This window comes from Lucilia cuprina, chromosome 3, assembly GCF_022045245.1.
Source record: "Lucilia cuprina isolate Lc7/37 chromosome 3, ASM2204524v1, whole genome shotgun sequence".
Lineage (NCBI taxonomy): Eukaryota > Metazoa > Arthropoda > Insecta > Diptera > Calliphoridae > Lucilia > Lucilia cuprina.
The window spans coordinates 39,793,502-39,806,344 of NC_060951.1; the positions used below are offsets into that span (position 1 = coordinate 39,793,502).

At 26.1% G+C, this 12,843-nt stretch overlaps 1 protein-coding gene across 4 annotated transcripts; it reads left to right on the forward strand.

Annotated features, from left to right (window-relative positions):
* Positions 1-3,276: 3,276 nt before the first annotated feature.
* Positions 3,277-11,965, forward strand: LOC111677825 (lipid storage droplets surface-binding protein 2). 4 transcript variants are annotated; one of them, XM_023439020.2, is made up of 5 exons: positions 3,277-3,974; positions 8,324-8,761; positions 9,433-9,492; positions 10,482-10,648; positions 10,793-11,117. In XM_023439020.2, the coding sequence occupies exons 1-5, from the start codon at positions 3,803-3,805 to the stop codon at positions 10,922-10,924; spliced, it is 969 nt and encodes a 322-aa protein (XP_023294788.2). In that variant the 5' UTR covers positions 3,277-3,802; the 3' UTR covers positions 10,925-11,117. The 4 variants fall into 4 exon arrangements, with proteins under 4 accessions (XP_023294788.2, XP_023294791.2, XP_023294787.2 ...); XM_023439023.2 differs by lacking the exon at positions 9,433-9,492 and having other exon boundaries at positions 3,403-3,974; XM_023439019.2 differs by lacking the exon at positions 10,482-10,648 and having other exon boundaries at positions 3,415-3,974; positions 10,793-11,965.
* The last annotated feature ends 878 nt before the right edge of the window (positions 11,966-12,843 follow it).

Consider the following 12,843-nt stretch of genomic DNA (forward strand, 5'->3'; position numbering starts at 1 on the left):
AGCCCCTATAAAAAAAAGCCTCTTTCAAAATTTGACTTTAAATGCTTTATTATGAAAACAAAATCACTTTCTATTTTTGTAACATGTGTATGGCATTACTACTACAACTACAACTATAATTTCCTAATTGTAAATTATTGTTTAATAAACATTTCTTTTATATAAATTTACAATATGTACAATATCTGGCAAAGTCCAGTGATTCCATTATTCTTAGTCGTCTATAACCCTAAATTATCAACTCCCTGGATTTGAGTGATCCATTAGTTTCAACAGGTAGGGTATATGAGACAGCTGATACCCCCGTGTATCATTGGCATATCTTACATATCTGCAGTATATAAAATATATAGGAACGGACCTAAAATTGGAAAATAAGAAATTTTAAGTTCATATTTTGTATCTATTTAATATATTTGTAAATATTGTGAAATCAATGTGTCGGAAGAAGTAAACTATTTAACTTCGAACCGTTGCCTCAAAGTATATCTTGGGTCTGCCTAAATGTTTACAAAAGAGGGCGAAGCTATTTTTCTGCAATATATAATGTGTTTTACTGTAATACAATGAGTTCCTTTGATATGAAGTATTCCCGATTCTCATAGATTTAAACGCAGAACTCGTTTATCTTGAAAAACACAGTTATTTGTAGTCGATTTGCACAATGGATTTTAATGCAGAAAAAATAAGTGCGAGACCTTAATATATTAACATTGTTAGGCTAAGCTGTGTGGGTCCCACAAGTAGATTTCAAATAGACCATATGATGTACGATTTGGTGAATTTTATGAATCTTAAATTCCCCTTGAGATCCAACAGATACTTGAAACAAATTTGAGCAGATAACTTTTTGACTTCAAATAGAAGAAATGAAAAAAATATGCGATGTAATTCAAATTGAGAAAAAGTTCAGGATTTAGTCAAAATAATAAAACTGGTCTATTGTGCTTCAAACTTAACTTTTTCTACTCAATCCTTAGGACTTGGTCGTGAGGCTTGAGTAGAAAAAGTACTATACGTAAAATGAAGAAAAGAATATTCGTCCTTTACAACCAAGGATCTAAAAAATAGACCTCAAACAATCTATCTTTCAAAAAGAAGAATACTCTATGACGCTTTCATGTTTAAGAAAATGTTCAGTCACAAATTTTAAATAATCGGTTGTGACGTGTTATTAATTAATTCAATTCGGACTTTGAACAATATCATCGTGTTATTCAGTTAAAAAGAAATGAATCAAAACCTTATTAAGTAAAACGGAAATAATTTCCCAACAAATTTGTTTGATTGCATTTCATCATACTTTTTTTCTTAAGTGTATATTTTTTGAGAATATGCCACGTGGTTTTTTATATTTGATTATTTTAAGATTCCCCCATTCTAATTGTATACGTACTAGTCATATATTGTTTATAGTTGTTTTTATTTAATTTTGCAAATAAACTGACCTTTAACAGTAAAGAAAAAATAATATAAAACAATTGTATGAAATTTGTTTGCCAATGATTAATTAGCACGTTCTTTTACATACTCTAAGTAAAATACATGTGTATATATCGGTATGTATGTTTAATATGTATACAAAAAATTGTACTTAAAAAAGCTGAAAAAATATTTAGAAATAAACAAAAACAAATTACACACATTAAAAAAAAGACCGGTATCAAAGTCTACTTAATAAATGAAAAAAAATCTAATGAAATGCACCGAAATATTTATAAATGCAATTTTTACATAAACACAAATACACTTATTTTTATAATTTATTAATTCAAAGAGTCTTTGGGGACAATGTCTAAGAGAGTTGGAAAGAGAAAACCCCTGCAAAATAAACAAACAAATAGTTATCGAGTTGAAATGGCAATAAAAAGAAAATAAATATATTAAACTAATGATGATTTATGTATGAATGTAGAAATGTTGAAAATTGTTGAATACAGAGTCCAATACTTCCACTACACTTCAAATATTATATTGTATGTCATACGACAATTGCTATAATTGTTTTTTATCATTTCGTAGGAAAATTGATAATGGCGACTATGAAAACTGCTGTCTCTGTGAAGAGAGATTTAGGGCTGTGTCTCTATACCACACAGGGAATTTAAAAATAGTACTTTTCTGGGCTGTTAGCTTAGAAATTGCAAATAAATAAAGGTTTAAGTTTTTAGTTTTAAAAATATAATATAACTTAATACGAATTAAAAATCGAATTTTGAAATTGAAGATATTATAAGCCGAATTCAAAATTAGCTCTAAAATAACTAAAAACATGTTTTTAAAAATCGCAAACATATAGAAATAATGGTAAAAGATTCAGTTTTTTTTTATAATTTTAGAACTGTCGAAACGTTTTTGGGAATTATAAACTAAAATTCGAATATTAATCCTTTATTAATCAAACCTTAGATTTACAAACCAATCTAAATCTAAAAGTCGCACCTAAAGCGTCTAAAAGTCGCATCTTAAGCGTCTAAAAGTCGCATGTGACTCAAGACCATTGGTTATGTGATCACACATGTAGAGTTACTTTTCTGCATTTGCCTCTTTATTAAGACTTTCATATGAGTTTATGCATAGGGCCCTAACTCATCTCCTGATCTTGGTGCTACTCTGGATACTGAATTTAATTACTGATCTTGGTCTAAATATATTTATTTCCTTTTGAAATGACTTTTTTAAATCGATTCTCCTGATTATTTCAGTACATAATTATATAGATTTAGCTTCTGCAGTTATTTTTCTATCTCATTTCTATTTTATTATTATCTTATTTTTTCAGACTATATTGTCTTCCCATTTTGCCTCCTACTGATTCAAAAAAAAAGGAGTTACCAGATCCAAAATAACTGTCTTACGTCCGTGTACCTTGGACTAAAAAGAAAACTTTATTTCCAAGAAAAGTTATATAAATTTTATTTTCATTCATGGACAAGAAATTGTAAGACAAGTTGACCGATGAAATGACCGAGTAAAACAATATCAACATTCCTGTTTGGATCATGTAAGTGATCGTAGGATGATTTATAACAATTACATAATTTTCTAGCAAAATCGTGTACGATTTAAAGGAACAACAAGTTAAACCACAAAAAGTACCAAACTTTTTTGTATTTAAAATAGTACCACAAATTTTCATCATCGATATATGTATACAGTCACAACAATAAATGAGTAATACTTGTACTTTTAAACTGAGTGAATAATAGCAAAACAACAGCACATAAAATGAGATTAAGAGAAACTACTACTCGCACATAAAACTCACACACATTCGCACTGCTCCCCACGATAAGAACTCTATGTGATCTCGCATTAAATCGTATCTTTCCCAACAATGTACTCAAAGAGTCACGAATCATACGAACAATATAATCAACGAACAAGTTTGTTTTATTTTGTGACTTGATATTTTCAATATAATATCAGTGGAACCAATAGCTCAACAAGTCAGACATTAAACGTACGCGCTAAAGAGAGGATATAAAAAAATATATAAAAATATTGTACGGTTAAAATTATAGAAAAAAAAATAATTAAATTAAAAAAATTATAAATTTTATTAAAGAAAACGGTGTTTTTTAAAACTGCAATACACAAATTAAATAGAAAGTGTTTTTAATTAAAATAAATTAAAACAGAAAAATATTAAAATTTATCAAAATAAAAATTTATAAATTTTTATTAAAAACAAACAAAAGAAAATTTATTTCATAGAAATAATAAAAAAGTGTTAAAAGTGATTTTTATTAACAATTTTTGTTTAAAAATATAAATAAAAAAAAAACAAATTTATTAAAAAATGGCAAATGTTGAAAACAAAACCGCTACCGGAAATGGTAACTCAGCTTTAGTTGAAAGTAAAGACGCACAAAACCTTTTACCCCATTTGGAATGTTTGGAACGTATTATACAATTGCCTGTGGTAGGAGCAGCCTGGGATAAGTCTCAAGATGTTTATGGCAAAGTTAAAGGTAAGTTTTGCTAAACACAAATATCTTTTAATAAGGTTTAATTAACAGTTTGAAGTTAACCTCAAAAAAACACAGTTCGTTGAACTCTTGAAAACTATTAAGATTAAAATTTGCAATAACAACCTTGAGTTGGAATGAAACCGTTTGATATTTTACAACAACCTTATGTAAAAAAAGTATAAAAAAACTCTTTGAAAATTATTAAGTTTCAATTCTCCTTCTCTCTTTTATGGGTTTTTATGCAAATAACTGTTGTCGTGTTATTGTAGTTGTTTTAACAAATTTAACAAGTTTATATATTTAGCAATCTTGTTGTTATATGACTTTACGTTGTCTCTGTCAGTCGATGTTTTAATTTTCTTAAACACTGTATTTAGGTCTTTTGCAAAATTTCTCTTTTATTTAATATTTACTTTCAAAAAAAAAAAAAAAACAGTGTTTAAATATTTTATTATTATTGGTAAATATTAAGTTAGTTTTTTTCTGATTCACTTGTATTAGTTTAAACTAATGTTAGTTAACCAGCTGTTTAAGTTTAACATTCATAAGATGAACATGATCTTCGATAGTTAATGTTAGAGTAATTATCTGATATTTTTCAAAATAGTTGTATTCTAGGTATTATACAAAAATCACTTCCAAAAAGATAACATAAAAATGACTTCAGAAGTAGTGAATTTGAAATCAAATGAAACTTATATTTCTTCTATCACAAACCTGTGTTAAAATCATCACTTCTTCAGGTATTTTCCAGTACTTCCATTTAATGAATTCTACTTCTTTTTCGCTTCTTTGTAAGTTCTTTTTCTGCTGGTTACTATTTTTAGAGTTGTTTTGATAATGTTATGAATTTTTAAAGTATTCTTTAAAAATAGCCATCTTTAATTTTTCACAATCACATTGTTTAATTTAATTTTCCTGTTTTTTTTAATTTTTGTGCATTTTTTAAATTTAAATTGTTAAAAATAATGCGTTTTATATTTTGTTTATGTTTTTATGCCAAAAATACATATTTAAAATTTGACCTCCAATAATTTTGGCCAATTGCCAAGAGAATATTTTTTTTTAATAGCAAAATTTTATGTTTATTTTAAAAATTAAGTATATAAATTTTTTGAAAATTTTTCCTAGTTTAGAGATCTAAAAGATTTTGTTTCAAGAAACAACATGATTTTTCAAACAAAATGAAAACTAGTTTTCATAAAGTACTTGCTCCCTTTAGGAAAGAGCCTTTAACAACCAGGCAACTAGAAATATGATTGGATATTAGTAATCGAAAATCGATTCTAGTAATAAAGGCTTATAACCTTTCTACTAGCCATACCTAAGTGCTTTAGCTAGTAATTGTCTTTTTAGACATTGGGACTAGTTAAGTGGTGTGTCCTATTTTCCTAAACTCATATCAAATCATTTAAGACACATTTCTCACACAGACAAAATTTCCCCTTTTAATTGCTGTACAATTTATAATAATTTATAGAAAAAAACTCTTCAACCTCCAGACTTTAAACGACAAAACAATAACAATTCAATTGGTTTCATTTGACAAAAAGCGATTCTCATAAATGTTTATTGGGTTTATTGAACTATAAATCAATTATAGTTTTTCTTTACAAATTAAAATCAATTATATTCCAATGAACATTTCAACAACATCGTACGATGAGTAGAATTTTGTATTTAATTGAAACCTGACCTTTTCCACGTTTTCTTTTTTCTTTTTTTTGTAATTTAAATTTTTAATAAAAAATTTAATTGCTTTCAATTACAGTTTGTAATAAAGAAATAAAAATAAAATATTATGTGAGAAAAATAATTTTATATTTAGCAATTGGGGAGGAGAAGTAATAGCGAGTTGGGTGTTGATAGCTAATTATTTTTGTTTATAAATTATTTAAATAAATACAGGTGCAGTTTCATTTTTTTTGTTATTAATTATATTTTTAAACGATAATTGTTCAATTATTTAATTAAGTGGAAAGTTAAATTTTTAATAACGTATTGAAATTTATAGGTAAACTTTTGAGCTTTTATTGTAAATATTTGGAGGGGCGCAGATCTAGAATGAGAATAATAATCTGGTGTCTTTTTTGAATTTGTATTGAAATATTGCACATATTTGATTGACAGTTGTTTTTGAAATCTCCTGCATAGAAAATTCAAGTGGTGTCATCAAGTTAGCAGAAAAGTGAGATCATTAAGAAATTGTATTGTATTACTCTTAGATCCGTAACATGGAAGCAAATAGCACTCGATAAAAATTGAAATCTTAAACGATTTCAAATGCCATAATTAGAACGGATATAGTTTCGAAATTGTTTACCTTTTAATTCTATATAATTTAGCACTTTTTTTCTTTTAGTTCATTAAATTGATATTATTTATATTATAACTTTTTGGTCATAAAACCCTTTGTTTTTTTTTATTAAACGTAACATTTTATTTTCCCCGATAAGATTTATTGGAAATTTGATTTAGATTGGCTGGGAAAAAAACCCACTTTTAAATAACCAAAAAAAATCACGTTCACTTTAATCTATAAAGCCATAATACGAAAACAAATGAAAAATTGTTAGGTAGTTAGCTATAAATATAGTTCAAAAGTCCATAAATTATCGCAAACACTTGAATGGTTAAGAAAATACGTTATAAAAATCAATTAGATTATACTTTGCAAATAGATTTCATAAGAGCAAAACTTTAAGTTAAGAATTAATTTTTTAGCTCAGAATTTAGAAGATTATTTTTCCGTTTTAATGCGAAGGGAGTGTCTGGAAACTAGTTAGTTCAATAGTCGTTCTAGACAGGTCATTGAACTATAATCTAACAAACTTCTTTACTTTTTTGAACTAATTACTTTATTAATTACATACAACCAGTTACTAGACAAATATACTCTTTCTTAAAATATTTCACTGTTATCAAATCAATAGTAAATATATTTTTTCAAAATTTATTGAAATAAACGAAACAAAAACTTCTAATGCAAAAACAAATTATTCTAGAAATAACTATTTATATACATTTTTCGTCAAACCTGATTAAAGTCGTTTATAAATTAAATAAGTTGTAGAGACTTCTACAAGCTATTGAATAAAATTCCACTTGCCGTTTGTAATTACTAATATTTTTATATTTAATCATTCAGATTTTATTATTGTTAAAGTAAATAATTTGTAGTTGAAACTGATAATACTCATATACAAATACATATATAATTTTACATATTTATATATTATTTATTGTTCTTAGAAAAAATGCGCAATATTCTGGATATATATGAAATTTTAGCTGAATATTTTTTGTACTTTATACAAAAAAAAAAATATATATATTAATCAAAAGTATTTAATGTTTTTAATAATTAGTGATTCAATGATTAATTAAAAATTTATTAAAACAAATTTAAAACCTGATTTTAAGCAGTAATATGATTTTTATATAAAAATTGAAAATTTCCTTTAGGGTTTTTTTGGTGTTTTAAACATTTAATTTTTTTTTGTTTTATGTTTTTTTTTTCTATAAACATTTTGTTTAAATTTTATGCAAATTTTGTTAGTTTTGAACTTTGTACTTTTATTAATAATTTATTTGTTTTTTTATTATATTGAATTTAAAATGTCTGTATAACAATTAGTTTTATTTATAAATTTTAATGAATAGCAAAAATTCTTGTTTTAAAAGGGGAGAATGCATACATAAAAAACTAATGCGTCACGTTATGTTATTCGTATAGTATTTTTTGTATAATATAATAAAACAGAAAAGTCTAAAGTCTAATGATTTTTTAAAAGTTATTTAAATAAATTAAAAAGTTTGTTTTGTCTTGTAAAAAATGACTTTTGGCTAAGTTAAGAAAACAGAGATCGTATATGAACTCTCATTTGTTGGTTTAAAACGGTCATAGGCAGAGAGTAAGAAATAAAAACAAAAAACTTTAAACATTTATTTATAGTTATCTTTTTATTATTTTTATAAATTTATTAGTTTGTGTAAAACGGAGATCGGCAAAATGTTGTATTATGATTTTTTAATCAAATTTTTGTCTAAAACAGGCATCAGCTGAGAGTGATAAATGAGCTTTCTAATTGGTTTTGGTGTAACGATTCAACTTCTCTTTTAAACCTCACTCTCTTCCAAGACTCACTTTTCTGTATTAAACAGAGACCGAAAAAAAAAACTATTTTTTCTGGCAACTCTTTGCTTTTGTCTGGTGATCTTCGTCTGGTATTTGTTTTTACTACAAAAATATATTACTCTTATTATTTAACCTTTGTAAAGCCTGTTGTGAATTTCTAATCATTTTTTTCATATTAACTACAACTTTTTTTCTTTCTATTTAATTGTAGGCAAAAATCGTGTCTTCAATTGGGCCCTCAATGCTGCCGAAGATTGTGTTTCTCGTGCCGTAACCACTGCCGCACCCATTGTCTCCCGCTTAGATGACAAAATTCAATTTGTCGATCAAACATTAGTCAAAGGTATCGATAAATTGGAAGTCACCGCCCCCATCATTAAGAATACCCCACAGGAAATCTATGCTCAAGCCAAAAATAAAGTTATCGATGCCGTACAGCCCACCATTAATCGTGTGGTTAAATTTAAGGCCGCTGGTCAACAGAAGGCAGCTTCATTGAAAGATTTAGCTTGGCAAAAAGCCAATGAAGTCTTGGCCACACAATATGGTAGTTTGGCAGTAAATGGTGTTGATACAACCACTGCCTTGGCTGAACGTTTATTGGAATATTATTTCCCCAAATCCGAGTCTGATGATGAAGAAGAAAATGGTAAGTAAATTGAAAAAAAAAATAATAATACATATAAAGATTTGCAAGTGTTTTTGTTGTATTTACAGTAGTTGTTTTTTAAAGAAGTATGTATGTCAAGTAGTAGATTTTTCTATACTTTTATCTTTATTTTTTAAAATTAACCATAACTGTTCTTTGTATTTAAAATGATAAGATTAGTGAGTATAATTTCATCTGGTAATAGTAATGAAATATTTTTTATTTGCAATTTTCAAGGTTTTTTTTGTGTATTGTTTTTCTATAACAAATATTGTTTATATGTTTTTAAAGGAAAAAATATTTTAATACGTTTATTTTTTATCACATATTTTTTTCTATGTTTTGCAAAATTATCTCTAACATACTTGCGTCATTTTTACTGGTTTCAATTCAATAGAATACAATGAACTTTGTGTTTTTTTATTTTCGTTTTGTGCGTTCAACACGAGCCGTCGCACAATATTTGCCAAGTATTTTTCTTATTCGTTTTAAAAATTTATTCAAAACATTTTTTTTTCTGACATACTTTTTTGTTTTGCTTTATTTTGTAATTACACTTAATTACTAGGGCATTTCTTTTTGTTTTATTTCTTATTTATTTTTAATAAATCGTAAATATCTTGTTTTTTTTTTTTTTGTTAATCTTTTAATATTTATTGTTTTATTCTCAGATAATAAAAAAATTGCTGTCGTGCAAAATGGCCATAATGGCAAACATGTAGAAAATGACAGTAAGTGTTTTTGTTTTTACAAAAAAAAAAATAGTTTTATATTTTACGAAATTTGCATGCTTTACAATATTAATTTGTTAATTTTTTAACCCATTTTTTTAAATTATTTTAAAATTACCTTGTCATTACAATTTTTTAGTCGTTTAAAGAATGTAAGATTTAAAAAAAAATATTTTAGCTACTCTCTTAAAGAGTGATTGAGAGCATGTGGAATCATTGATCTTGTCTATGGAGAATTTTAATGTTAAAGAACAAATTAATAACAATAAATATTCTTTGATTTTATTCTTATTTAATGAAAATTTGATCGATTATAGCTTTTATCACTCTCTCATTCTTTAAGCTTTAAAAAGTGAGGGTTTAAAATTTTTTGATCAAAATTTCATTACTTTGCCTTTCATTTAAGCAAAATTTTATCAATTATAAATGATATCGGCTCTTATATTAAAAATGGGTTAATAAATTACAAAATTTTAAATTGGCTTTCATTATTTACGATTTATTAAAAATTCATTCATAAAATAATCATAAAAAAGGACTTTTTAAAAATGAATTGGAACATAAGTATTATTTAATTATAAACCAAATAACTTCATCGAGCTATTAACAATTTGTCAACATTTAAAACTTTAATTTTCTGACTGAAAATTTACACAAAGAAACCGAATTATGTAGGATAGAGTTGGATTAGAGTAGGATTCTTAATTGTAATTGAAACTTAATTGTAAGAATAGCAGTTTTTTTTTTGCTGCTAAACTTAAAAAATAATCAGCATGAAATGTTAATATCCCATGATCTATGCATTGTGTCTTTTATTTGTATACTTTCTTGCACCTAGTGTGTCTCTACTATTGTCCCCTAATAAAATAACCAACCAAAAATACAACTAAAACCTTCAAATAACACACGATTCTATCTAATACCTTAGCACTCATTCTACCAACCTTTTCTTACACATCTAACCGAACATATTTTCTTTAAATTTTTAGTTGAAGAATGCGTAGATCTTGATTTAGAACTTGATACTAGATTTCTAGTAGCTGCTTCCACAGTATTTCTATCAATGTCCCTGAAAATTATAACAGAAATTGTTGATTATGTTAGAAGAAATCCCGAAATTATCCATATTATAGATAGTCAAATAAATGAGTTTATGGTAAGGATTTAAAACAACAAACAACAACATTCTAAACTAATACTAACATCAAATCATGTTTTAATATTTTAACGAAAAATTAAAGTAAACAAAAAATCTATAAGTAATTGTAATTTTATGTTACTTCTTGTTGTTTAATTTTAGTGCCAGTTCCCGCCAGCGAGGACCCAGTTTTACACACCGTCCAGACCGTTGGTAGACTCAAGAACAAGATTTCCCGTCGCGTCTATAGAAATGTCTCCCGACAGATCCGCAAAGTCCAAAAGGGCAATGTAAATGACTATTTGAGCTCCTTAATTGCAGCCTTAAAATTGCATCAATATATTAATTTCATTAATTCCTCCATGGGTACAAATGTTGAACAATCATCATTGACTGATAGTTCCTCCACATCAACAGCAGCGGTGTCTGCACCATCATCTTCTTCCTCGGCGGGGACCAATAACGCAAAACCTGTCACAGCGCAAAAGTAAATTTATTTCATTATGTTTTTATATTTTTATTTTTTGTTTCATTTATTAATTTAACAAAACTGCTTTGTTGTTTTGTGCTAAAAAAAGAAGAAAAAACTGAATTTATTTATAAAACCCCCAACAAACAAGAATTGTTAAAAACAAAAGTTAACAAGAAAAGAAGTGGTGATCAACAACATCATATTTTATTCAGCAAATTTTAGTTTTACACTTTTCCTTGTATAATCCCTAAGATTTTGCACAACCCAACCCTGCTTAAAATTTAGTCGTAGTTCACATACCACGCGCCAATTTATATTTATTAGATGTTAAGTTAAAAATTTATTAAACAAAAATACAACTGAATTAATTATTGTATCTATACAAAGAAATTGTGTATTTAAAAAACAACTGTTTTAAATTTGAAAATTTTTAATAAGCAAATTTTTATTTAGATTTTTTTAGAGTGTATATATTTATTAAAAAACAAAAAACCCAACAAAATTTGCTTAAAAAATATAAAATCATATATGTTTTATGCATTTTATTCCGTGCAAATTTCAACATTTTGCATTCAATATTTAATTATTTTTTTATTGTGTATTTTATTAAGCTTTAATAATGTAGTTTTTTCTTATTAGAAATCAAAGCTTCAAAGTTGAACTTTAAGCTAAAACTGAAATCTTAAGATAACAAAAACTGTATCAAAATTAGTGATGAATAATAAAAATATATATATTATTATTAATATTATTATTGTATATTTAAAATATTTAAATATGAATACTTTATAATCAATTATTATAAATCTATAATACTTCTAAGTGAAATAAAACAAAAACATTGAGCAAAAAAAAATAATAAATAAAAACCGTATACTTCAAAATTACTTTTGTGCGTGAGTGTAAGTATTATAATAATCCAGCAGCTGAAATTCCAACCTTTCATTTGATGTTACTACCTTCGAGTTATAAGCTTCTAAATTTTGGTCAAACATAACCTAAGACTGTATGTTTTGTCCTCAAATGGTTTTTGGATTTTGATCGATATTTCCATGGATTTTATGAATTTTGGAATAAAAATTGGAACATTTATAAAGTGGAATATCGTGCTTCGTATAAGCTACGATATAACTTCCTGAGTCGATTATGAAGTGAGATATACTCGTCTTAATGATAAATGTCATATTTTACTATTTTCGACTACTTTGATTTAATTTTTTACAAAACCTCTACTTAAATCTAAAAGTAGAAATCCCAACCTTTCATTTGGTGTAACTACCTTTGCATTACGTCAAGCAGTTTTCGAATTAAAAGCTTCTAAATTTTGGTCAAACATAACCTAAACTGTATGTTTTGTCCTCAAATGCTTTTTCGATTTTAATCGATATTTCCATGGATTTTATGAATTTTGGAATAAAAATTGGCACATGTATAAAGTGGAATATCGTGCTTCGTATTAGCTACGATATAACTTCCTGAGTCGATTATGAAGTGAGATATACTCGTCTTAATGATAAATGTCATATTTTACTATTTTCGACTACTTTGATTTAATTTTTTACAAAACCTCTACTTAAATCTAAAAGTAGATATCCCAACCTTTCATTTGGTGTAACTACCTTTGCATTACGTCAAGCAGTTTTCGAGTTACAAGCTTCTAAATTTTGGTCAAACATAACCAAAGACTGTATGTTTTGTCCTCAAATGCTTTTTCGATTTTAATCGATATTTCTATTAATGT